This window comes from Thamnophis elegans, chromosome 6, assembly GCF_009769535.1.
Source record: "Thamnophis elegans isolate rThaEle1 chromosome 6, rThaEle1.pri, whole genome shotgun sequence".
Lineage (NCBI taxonomy): Eukaryota > Metazoa > Chordata > Lepidosauria > Squamata > Colubridae > Thamnophis > Thamnophis elegans.
Genome location: NC_045546.1, coordinates 4,019,625 through 4,045,521, shown reverse-complemented (window position 1 = coordinate 4,045,521; position 25,897 = coordinate 4,019,625). Strand labels below are relative to the sequence as shown.

Genomic DNA, 25,897 nt, shown 5'->3' with positions numbered 1-25,897 from the left:
CAACGTACTGGGTGCCCTGTTGCGGGTCCGCAGTGAAGCCACGGCAGCGATCCACTCCTATTTCAAGGTAATTCCGGTCTTGGGAACTGCCTGCCACAGGATCTATTCCCGTCGGGTCAGAAAGCAGCCAGTTCATTGATAGAAGTGGCTGCGAACCGGGAGACCCATATACAGGCATAGTCCTCGACTTATGACCCCAGTTGAGCCTAAAATTTCCGTTGCTAAGCAAGATTTATTGAGTTTCCCACCCCCCTCATTTTACGACCTTTCTCGCCACCGTGGTAAAGTGAATCGCTGCAGTGGATAAGTTAGCGACCCGGTTGTTAAGCGAGTCCGGCTTCCCCATTGACTTTGCTCGTTGCAAAGGGGGATCCAGGTGATACCATCATAAATATGAGTCAGTTGCCAGTCACCTGAATTTTGATTACATGACCATGGAGGATGCTGGAACGGCTGTAAGTGTGGAAAACGGTCGTAACTTGCTTTTTTTTCCAGAGCCGTCGTAACTTGGAACGGTCACTAAATGAACTGTTGTAAGTCAAGGACCGCCTGTGCTTTAGAATCTGGTTTTGAAATTTGGACGGACGGACACACACATATCGTATGACTGCATTTTTAGCATCCCACATCCATGACCACAATTTTGTTGAAAATTAATGTTTACCTCAGTGAAACACCCCATAACAAGCAATGGGTACACTCTAGCCCTGAGTGCATTCGCTTAGCGACTGTGGTTATTCGCTTAACGACCGCTGCAAAATATATATATATATATAAAAGTTGTCAAACCAGGTCGGACGTGTGTTTGACTTGCTTTACGACCGTCCCAATTTACGACTGTAATGGCAGGCTTCTGTGTAAGCCGCCCGGAGTTTCTGTGTAAGCCGCCCGGAGTCCTCCAGGATTGGGCGGCCTATAAATCGAATAAATTAAATTAATTAATACATTATGATTGTTAAGCCAAGGTCGGCCGGATAGATTCTCACACTCGTGTGTGAATTTAGTTCAATGTATTTTATGTTAATATATGAGGATCCGAAGAACCTGATTTAGGCACCGATTATTTTTATGGAGAAATTCAATTTAGGTCGTGGCTCAGTCCTTGACAAGGACTGGATAATCGGTAAATATTACATATGTAATTTTATCGGTTCATTAGCTAGCTCAAAAATCAGCTGTCTGGTGACACCTTTCTCGGATCACAAATGTGATTAAAAGTAGACGCTTTCGCGCGCTAGAAACATCTACCTTTTAATCAAATTTCTGAGCTGCAACCGTATTGCTGATTTTAAGCTGTGATAAAGATAGTTTCCCTCCTGCATTGGCAACTTGATATGCACCTCTAGGTGCATATAAAGTAATTAACGATTAAAACGTAAAAACATTCTTAGCAACGGTTGCCAGTAAAATACCGTATTTTCCGGAGTATAAGACACACTGGGCACGGGGGAGGGAGCCTCGCGCTGCGCCCCTGCGCCCCGTTTTGGGCCTGGAAGGCCTCTTGCACCAACCTGGAAGTCAAAATGGGGCGCGGGGATACTGTGCGTGGCTGGAAAATGCAGCGGGACTAGAACTCACTGTCTCCTGGTCATTGGCCCAAAGTCACGCAGCTGACTTTCATGCCTAAGGCGGGATTAGAACTCACTGTCTCCTGGTGATTGGCCCAAAGTCCCCCAGCTGCCTTTCATGCCTAAGGCGGAACTAGAACTCAGTGTCTCCTGGTGATTGGCCCAAAGTCCCCCAGCTGCCTTTCATGCCTAAGGCGGAACTAGAACTCAGTGTCTCCTGGTGATTGGCCCAAAGTCACCCAGCTGGCTTCCTTGCCTAAGGTGAAACTAGAACTCACCGTCTCTTAGTGATTGGCCTAAATTTCCCCAGCTGATTTTCATGCCTAAGGCGGGGTTAGAACTCGCCGTCTCCTGGTTTCTAGCCTGGTGTCTTAACCGCTACACCAAACGGGCTGTTAGAAATAATAGCGCAGTATCATTGTTGGGCTCCTACGGACAATAGTTGGGAGTTCTTCAGAAGGTTGGGACGGTCTTAAAATAAATTAACCCAGTTGTGAATTAAAAGAATATTCAGACATTCGACCACCAGAGGGCAGCACTTGCACACCTTCAAGCTCTCCCTGGAAGAAGTAGTTTTATTGCCTTCATGCTGTGCACTTGCTTTCTTGGAGGGCATCAAAAGCCAAACCAGCTTTATTTTCTCCTTGGACGACCTTGTAAAAGGAGTCCAGAATAGCGAAGTCCAGGTCAAGCAGGGATTTGAACCCCAAATCTCACCTCAGATAGATGACTTCTAGTTTAATGAAAAGAAGGACACTGGTTGGGGACGGGATGGGACATGATAAGACCATTCCAATCTTTGAAGGGCTCCTACAAAGATAAGGGGGTCAAGCTATTCTCCAAAGCACCTGAAGGCAGGACAAGAAGCCAATGGGTGGAAACCTATCGGTTGGGCTAGAACAGGGATCAGCCCATCTGTGGCTCCGGAGCCGCATGTGGCTCTTTAATCCCTCTGATGCGGCTCCTTGTTGCTTGTCAGCTCCACAATTGATAAGGCTTTCGGTTAGGACAGGTAGAGGAAAAAGGACACTGTGCTGGGAGGAGACTGTATGGTGGGGAAACTGGACTTCCGGTCGGCTCTGGAATTGAACCCGGGGGGGCAGGGGGGGGGCTTCCGGGGTTAAGACGTTTGTGGCTCTTTGAATGTTTAAGGTTCCTGATCCTTGGACTAGTAGACCTCCAAGGTTCCTTCCACTTCCGTTATTCTATATTCACACTCCTCTCGACCGATTCTGCCATTAAGTTAAAGTGAACATCACGCTGGATGGTTTAAGCCAGACCTGGGCATTTTATGGCCTGTGGGCCACATCTGGATCTTTGGCTGTCTCTTCCCGGCTCATGGAGGGGTGTGGCAACAGGGAGCCAGAGTTGGCAATAGTCACCTTCTACAACAGATCCAGTTTTTACGTGGCCCCTTGAGAAAATTAACTGTCCACCCCTGGTTTAAATAAACATAATGAATAGAATAACGGAGTTGGAAGGGACCTTGGAGGTCTTCTAGTCCAACCCCCTGCTTAGGCAGGAAACCCTACACCACTTCAGACAAACGGTTATCCAGCATCTTCTTAAAAACGTCCAGTGTTGGAGCATTCACAACTTCTGGAGGCAACTTCTGTTCCACTGATTAATTGGTCTCACTGTCAGGAAATTCCTCCTTAGTTTTAAGTTGCTTCTCTCCTTGGTTAGTTTCCACCCATTGCTTCTTGTCTGAAAATGGGCCTGTTTCTGGCCTCCGGAGCCCGGCGGGAGGCCGTTTTTGCCCTCTGGGAGGCTCACAGAAAGCCTCCGGAGCCTGGGTAGGGTGAAAATGACTCCCACTCCCCCCCGTGGTGCAGGTAGCCAAGTAGGCTGGGCCGGGCTGGGGCGGTTCCACCACAAAACCGCGGTAGACTAAAGCGCGCTCGACGAAAGCGCGTACGTGACGTCATCACAGCGTGACGAAAACATCGCGCTGTGAGCGGTAAATTTAAAATTAAAGCGAAAACCTTACCCTAACCCCCCCAAACCTAACCCTAAACCTAACCCTAACCCTTACCTTTATGTGAATCAGCTTGCTTTAATTTTATTTTAATTTTAATTTAATTTATTTTTAATTTTTTTCGTCGCGCTGCTGATGACGTCAGGTACGCGCTTTAATCGGGCGCGCTTTAGTGGACCGCGGTTTTGACGGGTCACAGCTGGGGCGCACGGACATGCGCAGTGGAGTGGCCGCCTAGCATTGTGGGTAAGGGCATGCACACGAGCGCGATTTCAGCACACAAGGACTAAAATGTTGGTCATCACTGATGTAGGGTCTCCTGCTTAGGCGTGGGTGGACTAGATGACCTACAAGGTCCCGTCCAACTCTGTTAAACTGTTTACTGGCCAGGTTGCAGTTGGCGAATGGAATAAGCCGTTTTTACATCTCAAATCAGCCGTGATCCAAATTAATTTGTTTCTTTCTCTCCCTTTTACGTCCTTTTTAGGAGAATGGATACACCCACATACATACCCCGATAATTACTGCCAATGATTGTGAGGGCGCGGGCGAAGTCTTCAAACTTGAGGTAAGGGTCTGGCTAACCGAGCCCCCCGCCGCTACATTTGGTCTCACTCAGTGCCCATCGCTAAATTAGCATTCCCTGGATACGTTTGGTGTGCAACTGCTATCATTTCTCCATCCAGATTTGTGGACTATCAGAGCTGGAAGGGTGCCCTCAGAGTTCATCTAGACTGACCCCCCCTTTTTTCTCTCTCTGGGATCGCGCACAATTGCACTTTCTTTAAAATAAAATTAATTCAACATTTTCCCAACGTTAAAATCACAGCTAATACTTTTGCAGCTTTCCGTTATCGTTTTTTTTATCCAATTTCAAAATTTCCATTTCAAGGCCTATTGTTTTATACATATATGCCTCCTTATTTCATAACAACTCATTTTTATAATATATACAATATTGACAACTCTGTTGCTTTCTAAATATATATCGTTTCCTTTTGTTGTACTTTCCATATATTCCTTATGCATTAATTTTACATCTCTTTTCTAGCCAATTGTACCACCTATTCCATATCTTACAATACTCCTTCCTCTCTATCCCTTAGCCCCATCATTAATTCGTCCATTTCTACACATTCTAGCACCTTTTTTTATAATCCCTGTGGTTGAGGGGACTTTTTTTTTGTTTGTTTCCAGTTTTGGGCGAATGAAATTCTGGCTGCGGTAAATATATGAAGCATAATATATTGAATTTCCTTACATATTTCCTTTTATTATTCCCAGAAGAAACAACTCTGGTTTCATGTCAATTTTTGGTTCCGTTATTTCCTCCAACCGTTTTTGAATTTTTGTCCAGTACTCCCTAGCTTTTTTTAATTTATTAAAAGTTTTAATGAGTTTTACAATTATATACCTTTCCCCTTCCCTCCCCTCCCCCCCGATCCCACATCCCCTCCCACTCTCCCCCCCCCCAACCTCCCAGAGCAAATACAGGGTATACCAATAGCAATAGCAGTTAGACTTATATACCGCTTCATAGGGCTTTCAGCCCTCTCTAAGCGGTTTACAGAGTCAGCATATTGCCCCCAACAACAATCTGGGTCCTCATTTCACCCACCTCGGAAGGATGGAAGGCTGAGTCAACCTTGAGCCGGTGAGATTAGAACCACTGAACTGCAGATAACAGTCAGCTAAAGTGGCCTGCAGTACTGCACCCTAACCACTGCGCCACCTCGACTCTATAAACGTTTAGCAACCATACACTAAAATAAACTAACTAACTTTAGCATCGTCCCTCGCTTGTACTTTAACTCCCCTTTAGTAAAGCTAACTTTAGATAAGTTGTAGCATTCCTTGTTCATTCATTCATAAGCTAACGGAAATTTCTTCGTCCCATATTTATTTTGAATATAATCAATCCATCTTCTCCATTCCAGCTTGTTTTTCTCATCTGAATAGTCCTTGAGGTATGCAGTACTCTCCAGCTTTGAGACATAGCAATAGCAGTAGCAGTTAGACTTATATACCGCTTCATAGGGCTTTCAGCCCTCTCTAAGCGGTTTACAGAGTCAGCATATTGCCCCCAACAACAATCCGGGTCCTCATTTTACCCACCTCGGAAGGATGGAAGGCTGAGTCAACCCTGAGCCGGTGAGATTTGAACAGCCAAACTGCAGAATTGCAGTTCAGCTGACGTGGCCTGCAGTACTGCACTCTAACCACTGCGCCACCTCGGACATGTCCACCACATGTGATAGAAGGTCCCTTGTTGATAGTTGCATTTCCAACAATTGGGTGGGGGGAGGGCTGCGTGATCACACGATCAAAATGGTTGGCAACTGACTCGTATTTATGTGGCGCAGTGGTTAGAGTGCAGTACTGCAGGTTACTTCTCCTGACTGCCGGCTGCCTGCCATTTGGCAGTTCGAATCTCACCAGGCTCAAGGTTGACCTATCCTTCCATCCTTCTGAGGTGGCTAAAATGAGGACCCAGATTGTTGGGGGGGCAAAAGGCTGACTCTGTAAACCGCTTGGAGAGGGCTGTAAAGTCCTGTAAAGTGGTATATAAGTCTGATTGAGCCGAGGTGGCGCAGTGGTTAAATGCAGCACTGCAGGCTACTTCAGCTGACTGAAGTTCTGGAGTTCGGCTGTTCAAATCTCACCGGCTCAGGGTTGACTCAGCCTTCCATCCTTCCGAGGTGGGTGAAATGAGGACCCGGATTGTTGTTGGGGGCAATATGCTGACTCTGTAAACCGCTTAGAGAGGGCTGAAAGCCCTATGAAGCGGTATATAAGTCTAACTGCTATTGCTATTAAGTGCTATTGCTATGACGGTCGCCGGTCACATGATTGCCTTTTGCGACCTTCTGACAAGGAAAATCAGATTCGCTCAACAACTATATTGTCAACCTCTTAACGACTGCTTTTGCTTAAACAGCAAACATTTCGGGCTCCATTGCGGTCTGCCTGTAACCCAGGACGATAGCACCAATACATCTAAACGGGTTGTAAAAACAGGAGGAGTTTTTCTCAGTGGTTACACCATGTTGGCCAACGCACCTTCCTATCCATCTCTGAGCATTTCCTGCTGCACCAAAAAAAAGCCTAAAATCTTGCTTACATCAATCAGCTGATAACTCCTTAACTTCTGCGATCTTGAAAAAAGTCCGTTAAAATATTAGTGACTTGGATAAGATCTTTGCGTTTTAAGCTTTGCCTTCGAGGTTAGATGACGTATTTCTTCCTGCTGCTTACAAATTTAAATGTTTCTGATGGATTTGATTACAGGCTGCGTTGTTTCGGTGGGCAGCCCGCTGTCCTCTTACGGGAAGGCAAACCTCAAATATTAAAATGTCAACTCGCAAAGCATTCCTGAACTGCTCTCGAGTTGCCATAAGCAAAGGGGATGGGAAACTGACGAAGCAGCACAGCAGCCACACAAGGAAGCACATTCCCGGCATGAGCCAAGGTGGCGCGGTGGTTAAATGCAGCACTGCAGGCTGACTGCTAGATCAGCAGTTCAGCGGTTCAAATCTCACCGGCTCAGGGTTGACTCAGCCTTCCATCCTTCCGAGGTGGGTAAAATGAGGACCCGGATTGTTGTTGGGGGCAATATGCTGACTCTGTAAACCGCTTAGAGAGGGCTGAAAGCCCTATGAAGCGGTATATAAGTCTACTGTTATTATTACTGCTATTATTATATCTTTCTCAAGGCTGTCTCCGAGGTTACCTGCAGCAGCCAGAGGGGAGTGATCTCTACAGCTGCTCCGTTGGAGAATGTGATTTATGGCACACCCTATTGGGAGGGGGGAAACAGGGTCATAATTGGGCTGTAAATTATGTGGGGTCAGAGCTGGCTTCACTTAGGTATGTGCAGACATGTTGCTCCTAATAAATAACTGATATCCAGTTAACTGAAGCTTGGCTGAAGGCTTATGATTTAATTAGGGCATCCGTCCCCTGACAATTAATTTGTGTATCAGGGAACTACTAACTACTAACTCGGGCAAAAAGAATCAAATAGTAAACAACAGCCCTATTTAGGAACCACCAAGGACACTCGCACCAACACAACAAAGCAGGAAGTAGGAAGTCCTCGACTTACAACCACAGTTGAGCCCAGAATTTATCTTGCTACGTGAATTTTCCCCCATTTTACCACTTTCCTTTCCCTGGTTGTTAAGTGAAGCGCTGCAATTGCTTAGTTCGCAAACGGGATTGTTAAGTGAATCTGACATCTCCATATGCTTGTCCAGAAGGTCGCAAAAAGGGGGAGGGTGTCACATGACCCCGGCACACTGCAACCGTCATAAGTACGAGTCAGTTGCCAAGCGTCTGAATTTTGATCTCGCGACCACGGGGATGCTGCAAGAGTCATAAGTGTGAAAAATGGTTATAAGTCACTTTGTTCCAGTAACTTGGTCACTAAGCGAATTCTTACAATTCAATTCAACCTTTATTGCACAATATGTGTACAATGAGATTGGCTAAGCCTCCCTTAGTGAACCTCCCCCCCCCCCAACATAAATACATATCACAGTGAAAGAAAGAAACTCCCTGATCCAATAAATACAAATACAATAGCAGAGTTGGAAGGGACCTTGGAGGTCTTCTAGTCCAACCCCCTGCCTAGGCAGGAAACCCTATACCGTTCCAGACAAATGGCTATCCAACATGATCATCATACTAACCACACACAATCCTCTCTAAATATATGTGCGTAACATTACATTATAATATATTTCTCTTAATTCAGGTGCCCTCAAATACATTTACAGTATTTGCCTCCTTTAAAAATTACTTAAGCTTTGTGTGTGTGTGTGTGTGTGTGTGTGTGTGTGTGTAAAAAAAATGACATTTCCAAATTTTGGGTTAAAGCTTTCTTTCGGTTGCACATATCAAGCCTGGGAAAATCCAGTTCACTGGTTAAGTTTAAGTGACTCCTTCCAACTTATCTTCATATGAAGTCAAATCTTTTTTTCTTCTTCTCTGGAAGTTTTATCAAAAGACGTTTATAGGCCTTCCTTTTCATCCCAAGATCCTTCACTTCGTTAATGTCTTTGAAGAAAAAGTCCCAGATTTGTCTTTTTTTTTAAAAAAAAAAAAAAAGAAAGAAATAAAAAGGGAGGGCTGATCGAGATACAGGAATGTTTCAGAAGATCAAGGAACGGCTTTGAATCTGCGGGAAGATAATAGAAAAAGAAAGCAAACAACTTTTTCTATCCCCCACAGCTGGATTTCCAGGTGGGGTGTTAAAAGGAGCAACACAAAAAAAAAAAAAAAAATCAGATTTCTTTCTTTCTTTCCTAGCTGTGTTTGAAGGTAGCCTTGTAAAGCCTCCAAGAATGATTTTTTCTTTTGCAACAAAACGAGTTTATTTTATTTATTTATTTTGCAATTGGCGTTAGAAAATAAACTTTAAAAGAGGGGAAGGATTAGAAAGGATGGGCTTACAGCTGCAACCTTTTATCGTCTCCCAGATGTTTTCGCCCAACTGTGAAGCTTTTAGTCTCTTGCCAACTAGTCTATTAGCTCGATTTGCAATTTAATAAGCGCGTCTGGTGTCTGTGAACCTGTCTGGCTTTTAAAAGGGTTTTTAATCTTTTTTTTTTAGTTGTATATAACATTATTTCTGTATTTATGGAATCTCTATAGCCGCCCACCACAATATAAAGCCTGGATAGCTCACTTGGAAAATGGCACAGGGTGTCCTCATTTAGCAGCGGCCTCGTATAGCGACCGCAGTTTAAGACAGTTAGGATAAGGGAGCTTGGCAATCAGTCCTCACCCTTATGACGGTCGCAGGTCTGGAAAGCAAAGGAAAAATGGAGAAAGTCTCTAAGCACAGTCACTTCACAACCACTTTGCTTAACATCTGAGTGTCCAGTCACAATTGGGTCAATTACCGGAGGACTGTGAGTTCTAGTCCCGCCCTAGGCATGAAAGGTGCCTGGGTGACTTTGGGCCAATCACCAGGAGACTGTGAGTTCTAGTCCCGTCTTACGCATGAAAGCCCAATTGGGTGACTTTGGGCCGATCACCAGGCGACTATGAATTCTAGTCCTATCTTAATCCTGAAAGTTGCCTGAGTGACTTTGGGCCAATCACCAGAAGACTGTGAGTTCTAGTCTTGCCTTAAGCATGAAAGCCAGCTGGGTGACTTTGGGCCGATCACCAGGCGACTATGAGTTCTAGTCCTACCTTAAGCCTGAAAGTTGTCTGAGTGACTTTGGGCCAATCACCAGGAGCCTGTGAATTCTAGTCCAGCCTTAGGCATGAAAACCAGCTGGGTGACTTTGGGCCGATCACCAGGCGACTATGAATTCTAGTCCTATCTTAATCCTGAAAATTGTCTGAGTGACTTTGGGCCAATCACTAGGAGACTGTGAATTCTAGTCCAGCCTTAGGCATGAAAACCAGCTGGGTGACTTTGGGCCGATCACCAGGCGACTATGAATTCTAGTCCTACCTTAATCCTGAAAGTTGTCTGAGTGATTTTGGGCCAATCACTAGGAGACTGTGAATTCTAGTCCAGCCTTAGGCATGAAAGCCAGCTGGATGACTTTGGGCCAGTCCTCCTCCCTCCCTCCCTCCCTCCCCCCCCCTCTCTCTCATATATCCTGACCCACCTCACAGGGTTGTTGTGGGGAAAAGAAGAAGAGGAAATTTGTTGGATATTCTTTGCTAAGCTATTTCCAAAAATAATCAAGACAGGATAGGAATAAATGAATATTCGGAAGAGACAAATCCTCGGTCTCCATGTCACATCCACACAGCAGATCCGGAAGGCCGGTTAACGGGTTAACAACATGCCTCGTTCAGGACCCATCACAACAATCGAAACTGTCAATTAGCTGCCGTACAGCTTCCACGCTGGTCCGTTCTGGTTGGGCCTCCGTTCTCCTTCATTTGGATGCAAAATTTTGGATTCTTGTTTACCATTTCGTGTCTCTGCATGTCTGGGTTTTCTCGGTGCTTGTTAGTCCGTTACGTCGATGATGGTTTAAGGGGGGGGGGGGGGGTGTTTGCAGTAGAAAAATCAGAACAATAAAATCCTTGCAGGACAAAACTCAAAAGTCTTTTTTTCCAGCACTCGATTTTTAAAACAGACGAAGTTCATTTATGAAAACTTTAAATTAACACGCTTAAGGCAGGTTTAATTGTTCCCGGAGCGAATTCCCTCCCTCCCTCTCTCTTTCTCTCCCTCTCTCCCTTCCTCTCTTTCTCTCTCTCTCTCCCGCTCCCTCTCTCCCCCCTCCCTCTCTCTCTCACTCCCTCTTCCTTCCTCCCTCTCTCTCTCCCTTCCTCTCTTTGTCTCCCTCTCCCTTCCTCTCTCTCCCCCTCCCCCTCTCTCCCTTCCTTCCTCCCTCTCTCTCCCTCTCTCTCTATTTATCTCCATCTCTCTCTCCCTCCCTACATCTTCCTCCTTCTCTCTCTCTCCCTTCCTCTTTCTCTCTCCCACTCCCTCTCTCTCCCCTCCCTCCCTCTCTCCCTCCCTCTCTCTCTCCCTTCCTCTCTCCCTCTACCTCTCCCCACCTCTCTCTCCCCCTCCTCTCTCTCCCTTCCTTCCTCCATCTCTCTCTCTCCCCATCTCCCTCTTTCCCTCCATCTTCCTCCCTCTCTCTCCCTTCCTCTTTCTCTCTCTCTCCTGCTCCCTCTCTCCCTTCCCCCTCTCTCTCCCTCCCTCTCTCTCCCTTCCTCTCTTTCTCTCTCCCACTCCCTCTCTCCCGCTCCCTCTCTCCCGCTCCCTCTCTCTCTCCTTCCTCTCACTCCCTCTCCTTCCTCTCACTCCCTCTTCCTTCCTCCCTCTCTCTACCTTCCTCTCTTTCTCTCTTCCGCTCCCTCTCTCTCTCCCTTCCTCTCTTTCTCTCTCCCACTCCCTCCCTCTCTCTCCCCCTCCCTCCCTCTCTCTCCCTCTCCCTCCCTCTTCCTTCCTCCCTCTCTCCCTCGCTCTCGCTCTCTCCCTTCCTCTCTTTCTCTCTCCCACTCTCTCTCTTTCCCTCCCTCTCTCTCCCTCTTCCTTCCTCCCTCTCTCCCTCTCTCGCTCTCTCTCTCACATACACACACACTGTGCCAAATGTCTTAAGGGTTGAATAAAAGCTTTTTTTTTTTTTTAAAGAGCATTTTATTTCTAAAAAGCTCTTTTGGGGTTTCTTCCAATCCTTTGTATAAACAAGCGTATTATCTTTGCAAAACAAGATACCAGCCTCGGCTTAAATTTTGGCACCGTTTGCTGGCCGGACGAGTTTTGCAGCTTGGAAAAAAAAGAAAAGATTGGTTTGAGTTGCTTCACACTTTCCGGCTTACCTGTAAGTCCTCGATTTATGGCCCCAATTGAAAGCAGAATTTCTGTTGCTAAGCTAGGCGGCGTGACTCACGCCTGACTTTATGTCCTTATTTTTGTCGTGGTGGGCAGTTAAGCGAATCTTGGCTGATTTTAGCCACGGTTGTTAAGCGGATCACTGCAGCTGTGGTCATTAAGCGAATACAGTTTCCCCACCCCCATTGACTCAGTTTGTCAGAAGCAGGCTGGAAATGTCACAAATAACACTCCCATTGGCCAAAGGGCCCAAATTTTGAACCCGTGCTCGAGAAAATACTACAACAGTCATAAGTGTGAGGACCAGTTGTAAGTCACTTTTATCAGTCATAAATCACTTTTTTCAGGGCTGTAACTTGGAACATAAATGCAAGTTGTATTTGAAATCGCTTCACAACCGCCACACTTCATGTCCCAAAGGTGGTCGTAAGTTGAGGACTACCTGTATGGGGCACAAGGGAGAGATTTCTGAAGTAATTCACCTGTCCCTTTCATTCCTCTGCTTTGCGGCATGAGATCTAGCTACTTGGGAAGTGTTCTGAGGAGCTGAATTGAGTCTCCAATAGGAGGGAATCCATAATTTATGTTTCTGGCTCACCTGCTTTTAAGGTGGTTGATTCAGAATAATGGCCACCATTTTGGACTTGAGGGGAGACTTATGGAAAAGTTATCATGTAGAGAAGTGTTTCTCAACCTTGGCTACTTGAAGATGTCTGGACTTCAACTCCCAGAATTCCCCAGCCAGCGAATGCTGGCTGGGGAATTCTGGGAGTTGAAGTCCAGACATCTTCAAGTTGCCAAGGTTGAGAAACACTGATGTAGAGAAATGATGAGAGTTGTAAATCCAGGATAATCTTTGGCATACCCAACTGAGATCAGAATTTTCAGGGTTAAGCAAGAAGGTTGTTAAATGAGTCACATCCACTTTTATGACTGCTTTCACCAGGGTTGTTAAGTGGATCGCTGCAGTTCTTAAGTGAATCGTGTGGTCTTTAGGCAAATGCTGTTTTCCCATTTCATTTTTATTTATTTGTATCCCGCTTTATTATTTTTACAACTAATCCGGGGTGGCAAATACGCCTAATAGTCCGACCTCCTCATATTATCCTCATAACAGCAACTAGGACTAGAACTCGCTGTCTCCTGGTGATTGGCTCAACGTCACCCAGCCAGTTTGCATGTCCAAATTAGGACTAGAACTCACTGTCTCCTGGTGATTGGCCCAAAGTCACCCAGCCAGTTTTCATGTCTAAATTAGGACTAGAACTCACTGTCTCCTGGTGATTGGCTCAACGTCACCCAGCCAGTTTGCATGTCTAAATTAGGACTAGAACTCACTGTCGCCTGGTGATTGGCTCAACGTCATCCAGCCAGTTTGCATGTCTAAATTAGGACTAGAACTCACTGTCGCCTGGTGATTGGCTCAACGTCACCCAGCCAGTTTCCATGTCTAAATTAGGACTAGAACTCACTGTCTCCTGGTGATTGGCTCAATGTCACGCAGCCAGTTTTCATGCCTAAGACGGGACTAGAACTCACTGTCTCCTGGTGATTGGCCCAACGTCACCCAGCCAGTTTGCATGTCTAAATTAGGACTAGAACTCACTGTCGCCTGGTGGTTGGCCCAACGTCACCCAGCCAGTTTGCATGTCTAAATTAGGACTAGAACTCACTGTCGCCTGGTGATTGGCCCAACGTCACCCAGCCAGTTTGCATGTCTAAATTAGGACTAGAACTCACTGTCTCCTGGTGGTTGGCCCAACGTCACCCAGCCAGTTTGCATGTCTAAATTAGGACTAGAACTCACTGTCGCCTGGTGATTGGCCCAACGTCACCCAGCCAGTTTTCATGCCTAAGACAGGACTAGAACTCACTGTCCCCTGGTGATTGGCTCAACGTCACCCAGCCACTTTGCATGTCTAAATTAGGACTAGAACTCACTGTCACCTGGTGATTGGCCCAACGTCACCCAGCCAATTTTCATGCCTAAGACGGGACTAGAACTCACTGTCTCCTGGTGATTGGCCCAACGTCACCCAGCCAGTTTGCATGTCTAAATTAGGACTAGAACTCACTGTCGCCTGGTGGTTGGCCCAACGTCACCCAGCCAGTTTGCATGTCTAAATTAGGACTAGAACTCACTGTCGCCTGGTGGTTGGCCCAACGTCACCCAGCCAGTTTGCATGTCTAAATTAGGACTAGAACTCACTATTGCCTGGTGATTGGCCCAACGTTTCCCAGCCAGTTTTCATGCCTAAGACGGGACTAGAACTCACTGTCTCCTGGTGATTGGCTCAACGTCACCCAGCCAGTTTGCATGTCTAAATTAGGACTAGAACTCACCGTCTCCTGGTGGTTGGCTCAACGTCACCCAGCCAGTTTTCATGCCTAAGATGGGACTAGAACTCACTGTCTCCTGGTGATTGGCTCAACGTCACCCAGCCACTTTGCATGTCTAAATTAGGACTAGAACTCACCGTCTCCTGGTGGTTGGCCCAACGTCACCCAGCCAATTTTCATTCCAGTTTCTATTGTACAAACACCACTGCATTTAGTTTCGATTTGCATTCTACAATATATTATTTCTATTTTATCATTAAAAAAAATGGATTGGGGGAAAAATAATGCTTGATTTTTCCAAACGAATAATTGATTTGTGAAATTTTCACACTCCAGTCTCTCGTTCGGTTCATAAGGTTATTTTTTCATGCAAGGCTTACTGTATAGATCTTTCTGAACAGCTGATCTTTTTAAAGACACAATAAGAAAAAACGTAAGTTTTTCCCACCCGTCGCTAGGATACACGCCTAAATTTATTTATTTTGATTTCAATTCCTTGGCGAGCCCCATGTTTAAAAATACTGGCTGGTGTTTGGCTGCCTTTGGGGAGAGATTCACCCAATTCCGGAATGGATTAATTAATTTTTTTATACTATTTAATTCCTGCAGCCTGCAACTGAAGAGCGAAAACCCGGAGCAGAAGAACACTTCTTCAATATTCCCGCGTTTCTCACAGTTTCGGGACAGTTCCATTTGGAAGTCATGAGTGGGTATGGCTCACGGGAATTTAAGCATGATTTTAGTCTGCGATATCAGTGGTCCTCGACTTACGACCAGAATCGAGCCCCACATATGTATTACTGAGACAGTTAAGTGAGATGTGCCCCCATTTCATGACCAAGGTTGCCAGGTTGTTAAGTGAATCACTGCTACAAAGTTAGGAACACGGTCGTTAAGTGAATCCGGCTCCCCGTTGACTCGTCAGAAGGTCGCAAAAGGGGATCACGTAACACCGGGACACTGCAACCGTCCTAAATACGGGTCGGTGGCCAAGCGTCCGAATTTTAATCGTGTGACCATGGGAATTCTGCCACAGTCGTAAGTGTGGAAAACAATCATGGGTCACTTTTTTCAGTGCCGTGGTAACTTCGGACGGCTACTAAACGAATAGTTCTAAAGACCATCTGTAATAATCAGTAAAGTAATCCAGCTAATTATTTTAACCTTCGTCAAAATCTCTTCTTCTGATGTCATCTCGGCTTGTTTATAGCATCATCCGGTAGAATAAATAAACAGGCTGTTCAGGGTACGATATGGGACAGTGTTGGCGATTCTTTTCAGCACCGAATGCCAAAATGGGAGTGTGCGTGGGGGGAGCGCTGGAAACCGGAAGAGCAGTTCACTGGTGCACGCGCTGGGAAGCTGAGCTTCAGTTTCCAGTGTCCTCATCACCTTGGTCACCTGGTCTTCCAGTTTGCGGTGCTCCCCCACGCACACGCTCCCGTTTTTGCAAAAGGTTTCCCAACAAACCTTTGTCCCATATTGTACACCAAACCGCCTGTTTATTTATTACCTGACCTTTAATGGCTTATAACAGACAAATTGGGTGAATGTGGACAATGGTGGGTTTCAGCCGGTACGGCATGGTACAGGTGTACCGGCAGTAGGGTACCAATGGGAGCAGCGGCCACCATACTGGTACGGTGGCTCATTTGGCCCACCCACCCGCATTCCATACCTATTTTTAAAGCAAGCAGGCCAATTGCACAGACGCACACAGCGTGCAGCGCCTGTGTGACCTCCGACGAGCAGCTGGGTGCCGCAGGGGTGGTGGAGTGCGTTTCCGTGCACAGCGCAAGCAGCTAGGTGTCGCGGGGGTAGGCGTGTGTAGCACGTGTACACAACCGGGACGCCCAGACTCGTGCACAGCGTACCAGTAGCGACGGGGGAGAGGAACCCACCACTGGATGTGGACGATGTTTTGTTTAAAAGTTTAAAAGTTACAACGGCGCTGTACTGGCGTGTACTAATAACTGTTGCAGTGTCCAAGGGAGTCAGGTGATCCTTTTTGCGATCTTCTGACGAGCCAAGTCAAGGGGGGGGGGGCAGGTTCACTTTAACAACTGTGTGAGTAACTGAACAGCTGCCGTGATTCCCGTAACCACGGTGGCAAGAAGGGTCGTAAAATGGGACAGAACTCTGTTAACAACTCTTTTGCTCAGCAACGGGAATTTTTTGTTCTCAATTGCGGTTGTAAACCGAGAACCACCTACGCGTATTTTGGATTGGGAGTTTATCCATCCTCTCACAGAAAACGTATTGGGTGATCATTTAAGTAATTAAATGCAATGGATAAGAAGAAAATCGGGGGGAAAAGCCTATTTAATTCTCCGTTCCTTCAACCCCTATCTTCTGAGAAGCGTCTTCTGAATAAGGAAACCTGTTTTGTCATTAAATGAAGAATGTTCTCCTTAATCAGTTATTTGTATCTATACCAGTGCCATATTGGAATGATTGCAGGTAGTCCTCGATTTACAACTATATTTGGAAAATACAACGGCACTGAAAATGAATAGCTTACAATCAGTCCTTCGACTTATGGCCATTATACGTAGCATTCCCCACAGTCTGGCGGTCAGAATTTGGGAGCAACGGGTGCAGCGTGCAGATATCACACGATCCCAGTTTGAGCCCTTCCCAGTCATTCACTTAATGACTGCAGCAATTCACTTAACGACCACGATACATACAAAAAAGATAAAATCGGTGCCCGGCTAGCTTAACCGCCATGCTTAGCAGTGGATATTCTGATCCCGATTTTGGTCATAAGTCGAGGACTACCTGAAATCCATGAGGTAAAAAAAAAAAGAGAGAGAAGGAAGGTAGATAAACCTGGTTTATGACTCACTTTTGTAGCCTAACAACCAAGTCATATCCAACTCTGGGTCTCCTGCTGGGGGGGGGGGGGGTTGGACTAGATGACCTACAAGGTCCCTTCCAATTCTGTTAACTCCGTTAAATCTGTTTGTTTCTGAGTTTCATTATTCTAGCCCACCCAGTTTTTCTCTCAACCCATTTTCTCTTCCTTCCTGTATTTGTTCTCCATTTTCAATCCTCATTCATTCCATTCGGATCAGTGCTTTTCAAACTTGGCAATTTTTAAGATGCGCAGACTTCATTCTGGGAATAATTATATATTAATCGTATTCTTTCCAATTCTTTCTTTCCCCTCGTACATTACACGGCATCTTGCTCTCAGCATTTTTTTTTTGCAGTTATTTATTTCCTGTATATTCATTTTTTCCCCCCTGGTTGACATCCTCATTTCACCAGGTGTTTCTTTTCATATCTGCAATTAGCATAACCTCATTCGCATCACATTTTCATTTCTTTCTTTCTTCGCCACTTCTTTTTCTCTAGGATCAAGTTCTTGATATTTCCAGTTCCTCCTTTATCTTGTCTTCAGAATCTCTTTTTTTAACTTATTTCTTTTTTTTTTTTTTTTACAAACACATCAATGCATGGTGATGTCTAAGTGTCTTACATTTTAATACAAATAAAATAATATTCATCATATTTACTGCAGTCGACAAGCTTATATAGCTCTGGTAATAGTACACTTTTTTTTCCCTGTAAAATGTGTTTTTATTTTCCATTTTTCATTTTCATACAGTCACATATATACTGTGCATAACCGGGGCCATACAACATTAAACAATAAACACAGCAATTCCTCTTGTCAACAATACCCCCCAAAATAGAAACCCAATATATCTCTTCGACCCTCCATACACCTCTTTCTTCCGCCCCCCTCCAACTTTCCATCTTCCCTCCATCATCCCCCTCTACCCTACTTCCCCTCCCCTCTACCACTCCTCTCTCCCAATCCACTCCCTCCCTCCCTTCCTTCTCACCCTCCCTCTCATCCTCTCTCCCGCCCTCTCTCCCCCTCTTTCTTCTATCCCACTACTCATACACATATTTTTTTTGTTGAATTATAATCTTTCATTATTTAGTTATTCAATGTTCCAATAATGTTATTTTTATGCCACTCACCGTATTCTGAGTGTCATTCCTTTTACTACAAATGAAATATTAATAATCATATTAGTTACACTTAACAGACCTATATGGTTCTAATAATCGTACACATATTTATGTTAAGTTATAATCTTCCATTATTTAATTATTCAATGTTTAAATATGTTATTTTTATGCCAATCACCATATTATTCTCTCATGCATTGGTCACCTTAATCATTTTCTCGTTGGTTTAAGAATAACAAGAGTTAAAAGGGACCTTGGAGGTCTTCTAGTCCAACCCCCTGTTCAAGCAGGAGACTCTTTACCAGTTCAGACAAATGGTTACCCAACATCTTCTCAAAAACTTCCAGTGTGGAGAATAGTTTGACTTCCTCTTCTTTGGGGCAACCCCTGAGATATTGGAAGACTGCTATCATGTCTCCCCTAGTCCTTCTTTTCATTAAATTAGCGATGCCCAGTTCCTGCAACCGTTCTTCATATTACAGATTAACAGAGTTGGAAGGGACCTTGGAGGTCTTCTAGTCCAACCCCCTGCCTAGGCAGGAAACCTTATACCGTTTCAGACAAATGGCTATCCAACATCTTCTTAAAGGCTCCCAGTGTTGGGGCGTTTACAACTTCTGAAGGCAACTTCTGTTCCACTGATTAATTGTTCTAACTGTCAGGAAATTTCTCCTCAGTTCTAAGTTGCTTCTCTCCTTGATTAGTTTCCACCCATTGCTTCTTGTTCTACCCTCAGGTGCCTTGGAGAATAGGCTGACCCCCTCCTCTTCTTTGGGGCAACCCATTGGGAGACTGTTGTCATGTCCACTCATGTCACTTGCTTAAAACTTTTGCTAGGACCACAAGAAAAATGCAAGTTATCTGGCTAGTTGGACAGTCATAAATCAAGGACCACCTGCATGTGGTCATTTCCATCTTCAGGTGCGTCTCAACATGAGTGCAGGTTAGCTAGCAGGCAGCAGCTCAATCTGTTTTGTGTTGTTTTACCCACTGCAGGGCATTTACGAAAGTGTTCACTTTCGGGCCCACCTTCCGAGCGGACAATTCTCAAACCCGCCGACACCTGGCTGAGTTTTATATGGTGGAAGCCGAACTATTTTTCCTGGACACGCTTCAGGAGATCATGCAGGTAAGATTTCCTGGGAGAGAAACCATAAATAGAGCTTTTTGTAGGTTGTGAGGGTTTGCAGGTTTTGTGCGTTGAGTTTTTAAGTTTTTCCTAGTTGTGTAGGAAAGAGCAGGGAGCTTTCTGGAAGCCGAAGAACGCTTAAGAATTTTTATTTTTATTTTTTAAAACTTTTTATTTCATTTAGGCAAACTTCACATCTTTGCAACACATTACACTTCTTTTACATACCTGTTGTGAATGTTTTATCTGTACATGTAAGTCTTGTATAACTGTAATTTATTTATTTATTTATTTATATGTGTGTGTGTGTCTGTGTGTAATTTGTATGTATGTATGTATGTTTTCTGAGGTGTTCGCGGGTATTTGTATGTAGGTCTTTGGTTATTCGGGTTTTCTCCCGCGTAAAATTGGAAGTGTCTTGGCGACGTTTCAACGAAGTCTCATCGAAGTTTCATCAAAACGTCGCCAAGACACTTCCAATTTTACGCGGGAGAAAACCCGAATAACCAAAGACATGTATGTATGTATGTATGTATACATACATACATACATACATATATATATGTGTGTGTGCATTGGTTCCACCACAAATGCGCGAACAACAAAAGCACGCCTGACTAAACCGCGGTGACAAAACCGCACCGACAAAACCGCGCGCCGAATGAGCCCTGAAGCGCGCCAACAACAGTGCGCCGACAGAAGCGCGCTGTAACCTAACCCTAAACCTAACCCTAAGCCTAAGCCTAAACCTTACCTTAACTTAAATCGTGCTTCTGTCGGCGCGCTGTTGTCGGCGCGCTTTTGACATCGCGGTTTTGACATCGCGGTTTTAGCCCCGCGGTTTTGTCGGCGCGCTTATGACGTTCGCGCTTTTGTTGGGTCACGGTGTGCATTTATATTATTTCATACATCTTTTTTCTTCACTCTATATATAACATTCTATATATTCTATGTATAACAACCTTTATTACATTTGAATCGTTTTCCTATTATTTATTTGCTACAGTCTATTTTGTATTTCTTTTAATCGTTTTCTGTTTTGTAGTTGTTTATTAATTTGTTGATCTTTTCTTTCTTTTTTGCTTTCCTGCTTCCCCCCCCCCCAACTCCCCCCTTTCCATTGGTCAATTATACCATAAATCCCATATGGAATAATATTCAGATTCTTCTTTCTTTCTTTTAATTCTTTCGTGAGGCTATCTATCTCTGCACATTCCTTTTTTTTCCTCTTAAGAATTTTTAAAGGCCCACCTGAAATTGGGGTCTGAAATGGGAGCTAAGATATTTCAGGGTTTCATCAGGTTTTGTATACAATCTTGAGGTCTCTCGTCATTTTCTGGTTTTGGGGTTTTATATTTCAGGACTTCTATATTTCCCATTTGAGAATCGTGACTTACAATCGAGACCAGATTTTTGGTCGCTAAATGAGCTCGTTGTTAAGCGAGCCGGGCCCGATTTTATGACCTCTTTAATTTATTAAATCATTTGGGAACTTCATATAGCTGGGACGCGCACACCAGCGACGGGGCAAGCAAAGTTACAACGGCGCTGACTTATGACCGTTATTCAAACGTAACGACCGTTATAGCGTCTCCACGGTCACATGATGCAAATTCAAATGCTTGGCAACTGGCATGTACTTCTGCCTGTTGCAGTGTCCGGGGGGGGGGGGTCACGTGATCCCCTTTTGCAACCTTCTGACAAGCAGAGTCGACGGGGAAACCAGGACAAGATACGCGTCTCTCTTCGCTGGAAAAATAAAAGGGGGTTTTACAATTTTTTTTTTTTTAAAAAGGGTTTCCTGGAATTAATTTCAGCAGAGATGAATGGAAATATTTGCCTGCTTTGGTTGACTGTGTAGTTTTGCTTACGGTGGAAGTTTGTGCAATGGAAAGTTCCTCTTTCAAGGAAACGGAAGCATTTTTTCTGGCCAGAAGTTCACCATCCCGTTCTCACCCGGTGCAGCCCCTCTCTCTCCCCCTCCCCTCCTCTTTCTTTCTCTCCCTCTACCCATCCCTCTCTTCCCCATTTCTCTCCCTCTATCCTCCTCTCTCTTTCTCACTCTCCTTCTACCCATCCCTCTCTCCACCTCTCTTTCTCTCTCTCCCTCTGCCCATCCTTCTCTCCCCCATTTCTCTCCCTCTATCCTCCTCTCTCTTTCTCTCCCTCCTTCTACCCATCCCTCTCTCTCCCTTCTCCACCTCTCTTTCTCTCTCTCCCTCTACCCATCCATCTCTCCCCCATTTCTCTCCCTCTATCCTCCTCTCTCTTTCTCTCTCTCCCTCTTCCCATCCATCTCTCCCCCATTTCTCTCCCTCTATCCTCCTCTCTCTTTCTCTCCCTCCTTCTACCCATCCCTCTCTCTCCCTTTCTCCACCTCTCTTTCTCTCTCTTTCTCACCCTCCTTCTACTCATCCCTCTCTCCCCCATTTCTCTCCCTCTACCCTCCTCTCTCTTTCTCTCCCTGTACCCATCCCCCTCTCCCGTTTCTCTCCCTCTACTGTCCTCTCTCCCTCTATCCATCCCTCTCTCTCTCCCTCTTGCCCTCTCTCTCCCTCTCCCCCCTCTCTCCCTTTCTCTTTCTCTCTCCCTCTCCCCCACTCTTTTCTTCTCCCTCTCCCCTCGCTCTTTCTGTCTCTCCCCTCCCCTCTCTGTCATTTTTGAAATGGGAAAGTGTGACATGTTTACATCTCCCAGCTCTGAGGCCCAGTAGAGGAATACTGGAAAAAGTGATTTATGACCATTTTTCACACTTACGACCATCACACCATCCCCGGGGGTCACGTGATCAAAACTAAAAACTCTTGGCAACTGGCATGTCCTTATGCCGGTTGCAGTGTCCTGGGGTCACGTCATCCCCTTTTACGACCTGATTGACAAAAATCAACGAGGAAGCCCAATTCACTTAACAACCATGTAACTTAACCGCTGTTCTTATTCACTTAACAACTGTGGCAGGAAAGGTCGCAAAACTGGGGCAAAATCCACTTGACAGCTGCCTCATTTAGCAACAGAAATTTGGGACTCCGTTGTAGTCGCAAATTGAGGACTACCTGGATTGAGGCTGTGGTCTAGCATTTCTACGGGCACTAAATTGGGGGAAATTGCTTGAGAGCAGTTGAGGATATAAACCTGCTTGCAATTGATTTATTACTGTATATACTCGAGTATAAGCCTAGTTTTTCAGCCCACTTTTTGGGCTGAAAAAAGCCGCCTCGGCTTATACTCGAGTCAGTGAAAAATTTGCCCGAAATGGAGGAGAAAAAGGGGCGGGGCCATGCCGCTGGGTGACACTCGTGAATGGCCCAGTGCCCCTGTGAGTTTCCCCTCCCTCTGTGTCAGTTTGCCGCACAGCGCGCACCGCACCATCCCCCCTCCTCACGTTCTAATGTAATGCAGGGCTGTCTTACGATTCCCCTTCCTCCCCCTCCTGCCGCTCTGCAACGATGTCCCACCTCCTCCTTGTTATGGCAAGCAGCCACATAGCGATGTCCCACCTCCTCTGGTACAGTGATCCAATGATAGGAATCACTGTGCCGTGTGTCATAGGAGGCGGGACATCGCTCCCGCGGCTGCACGGGACATCATCATCACAGCGGGACATCAGCATCATGAGGTGAGTGAAGTATTTCATTGAATACACCGCTAGTTTACTGTTTTTCTTTGAAATAAATATTCAAAAACATTATTGGTATCTATTTTTATTTTTGAAATTTACCGGTAGCTGCTGCATTTCCCACTCTAGGCTTATACTCGAGTCAATAACTTTTCCAGTTTTTTGTGGTAAAATTAGGTGCCTCGGCTTATATTCGGGTCGGCCTATACTCGAGTATATACGGTACTTATTTATTTATAAAAAGGATGTTTACAGGCAGCCCTTGAACTTACTGCAGTTCGTTTAGCGACCGTTTGAAGTTATAACCACCCTGAAAAATGTGACATCATACAACCGTCATTTACATCCTTGCCCGCATTCCCACTGTGAACGTGCTCAAAATTCAGAGGCTTGGCCATTGGCTCACATTTACGACGGCTGCGCTGATCCCCTTTTTGCAACCTTCTGACAAGATTCACTTAACAACCCTGTCACTCGTTTAACAACCTGGATAGATTTACAAAAAGTGGCAAGGAAAGTCTTAAAAAAGAGCTCACGTCACACCTTTCTCACTTTGCAACATAAATTCTGGGCTCGGTTGAGGTCATAAGTCGAGGACTACCTCTACTTGGGGGTTATCCTCTTGTCTGGAACAGGAAATATTCTTATTTCTTTCTCTTTGTAACCTGATTTTTCCCCCCCACTTCTTCCTCAGGTTATTGAAGATCTTTTCAAAACTGTGACAGACCAAATTCTCTCCAACTGCCCTCAAGATGCGGCCCTTTTTCATAAACGCATCGCTCCTGGCCATGAGGTAAATATTTTCTAATATATCTATCTAGGCAATATACTTTTATTTTTTTTAAAGAGTTTTATTATTTTTTAATTACAAAAATAAACATTATTCCATCTTTCCTTACGCAGTTTGTCAAACATCTCTGGGCAACATCGTTCCTCTTTTTGCCACAACTTTCATGTTCTAATTAACATTATTTCCCTAAGTTTGGTATTATAATATCTTAAGCATTTAAACTTTATAAAACTCTCCATTTTTCTTCTTACTATCTTCTAGTAATAATATATCAACATTAAACATCATTATTCTTATCATACACATGCTAACCATTTTATATAGAGCCGAGGTGGCGCAGTGGTTAAATGCAGCACTGCAGGCTACTGCTAGATCAGCAGTTCAGCGGTTCAAATCTCACCGGCTCAGGGTTGACTCAGCCTTCCATCCTTCCGAGGTGGGTAAAATGAGGACCCAGATTGTTGGGGGCAATATGCTGACTCTCTGTAAACCGCTTAGAGAGGCCTGAAAGCCCTATGAAGCGGTATATAAGTCTAACTGCTATTGCTATTGCTATATCTTTATCTAAGTCTACTTATTTTTTCGTTTTCTTCATTTCCAAACTCCTTTATTTTTCCAACCATTGGTAAAATACTTCACCAAATCATATAATACTCAGTTTGTTCTTCCTCTTTAATTGCTAATGTTAATCTGTTCATTTCTGCACATTCTAATCTTTTCCTTATCGCCTTTTTCATCCCTAGGGATCTCTACACTTTTCCAATGTTGTGCATATACAATTCTAGCTGCAGTTATTACATGCATGATTGAATATACGTTCTCTTTATTATAAATTTCAGGTAGAATTCCCAGCAGAGATGTTTTGGGCTTCAGCTCAATACGTTGTTGTATCACCTCTTCCAACCATGTCTTAATTTTTGTCCAACGTTTTTTTGCCTCTCCACATATCCACCACATATGATAAATAGGATCCAAGGATTTTTATGGCACTTCCAACATTTCGCTGAGATGTCTTGAAACATGCTTTATTAGTTCAAACCACATTTCAAATGGTTCCGCTGGGCTTATCTTGATGCAAAACCTGCTTTCCTTTCACTTTTTGAATTTTGCAAAGTTTTTTCTCCAACTTTTCTCGTGATTTTTTCCCTCTCAAATTTCTCCCGAAACTGAAAATTGTTGGCTTTCAATTTGATCCCTTTGTGCAACCCTCACTGTTGTCTCGACTGTTTCCCCAAAATGCTTTTGTTTCGAAACGTAAGCTATTTCTGACGTTAACGGTCCATTAATTTTCCCTTTCTCTTTCCTCTTTAGTCCAAATTAGAAAAAATGCTGAAGAACCCATTCATAATGTAAGTCTGTTGGGGGGGGGGAGTGTTTTGTTGTTGTTGCTTAACTTACAAGCGTAATTTGTGACTTGAAATTCCTTGGTATGTAATAATTTTGACTCATTTTGTGGGGGGGAAATGAATTGGATTTGGATAAGATTTGGATTGGAGACCACCAGAAAAAGCATAGAATACGGATCAAAGCATTAAAGTTGCAGTTCAGAAAATGTATTGCTCAAGCCCAGGGATCTCCAAAGCTGGATGGGGAATTGTGGGAGTTGAAGTCCATAAGTCTTAAAGTTGCCAAGTTTGGAGAATCTTGCTCAAGAATCTAAAGTTCTTTTTTTAAAATAAGTTTTATTTGTACATTTTTCTTTAACATACACGTGTGCTTAATAAACAGTGTCAGTACGCCCCTCAGACAGGGTCCGCAACTTGGGAGTCCTCCTGGACCCACAGCTGAATTTTGAACACCACTTGACAGCTGTGACCAGGGGGGCATTTGACCAGGTTCGCCTGGTGCACCAGTTGCGTCCCTACCTGAACCTGGAGGCTCTCACAACAGTCACTCGCGCCCTTGTGACCTCCAGACTGGACTACTGCAACGTGCTCTACATGGGGCAGCCCTTGAAGAGTATTCGGCGACTTCAGCTTGTCCAGAATGCAGCCGCGCGAGCGATTGTGGGTGCGCCTCTGTTCACCCACGTAACACCTATCCTCCGCGAGCTGCACTGGCTGCCTATTGGTCTCCGGATACGCTTCAAGGTGCTAGTCGTCACTTATAAAGCCCTTCATGGTATTGGACCTGGGTACTTGAGAGACCGCCTACTGCCAATTACCTCCA

The 25,897-nt window shown here is 44.8% G+C and overlaps 1 protein-coding gene across 2 annotated transcripts in view; it reads left to right on the top strand.

Annotated features, from left to right (window-relative positions):
• The window catches only part of NARS2 (asparaginyl-tRNA synthetase 2, mitochondrial), a 47,976-nt gene that overhangs the window by 6,809 nt on the left and 15,270 nt on the right, over positions 1–25,897 (top strand). For both annotated transcript variants that reach the window (XM_032220201.1, XM_032220202.1), the window contains exons 5-10: positions 1–67; positions 4,034–4,114; positions 14,816–14,916; positions 19,190–19,322; positions 23,633–23,731; positions 25,040–25,077. The exon at positions 1–67 is cut by the window's left edge and continues 74 nt beyond it. In XM_032220201.1, the coding sequence (XP_032076092.1) occupies positions 1–67; positions 4,034–4,114; positions 14,816–14,916; positions 19,190–19,322; positions 23,633–23,731; positions 25,040–25,077 (519 nt within the window). The remainder of the gene's footprint in view (positions 68–4,033; positions 4,115–14,815; positions 14,917–19,189; positions 19,323–23,632; positions 23,732–25,039; positions 25,078–25,897) is intronic.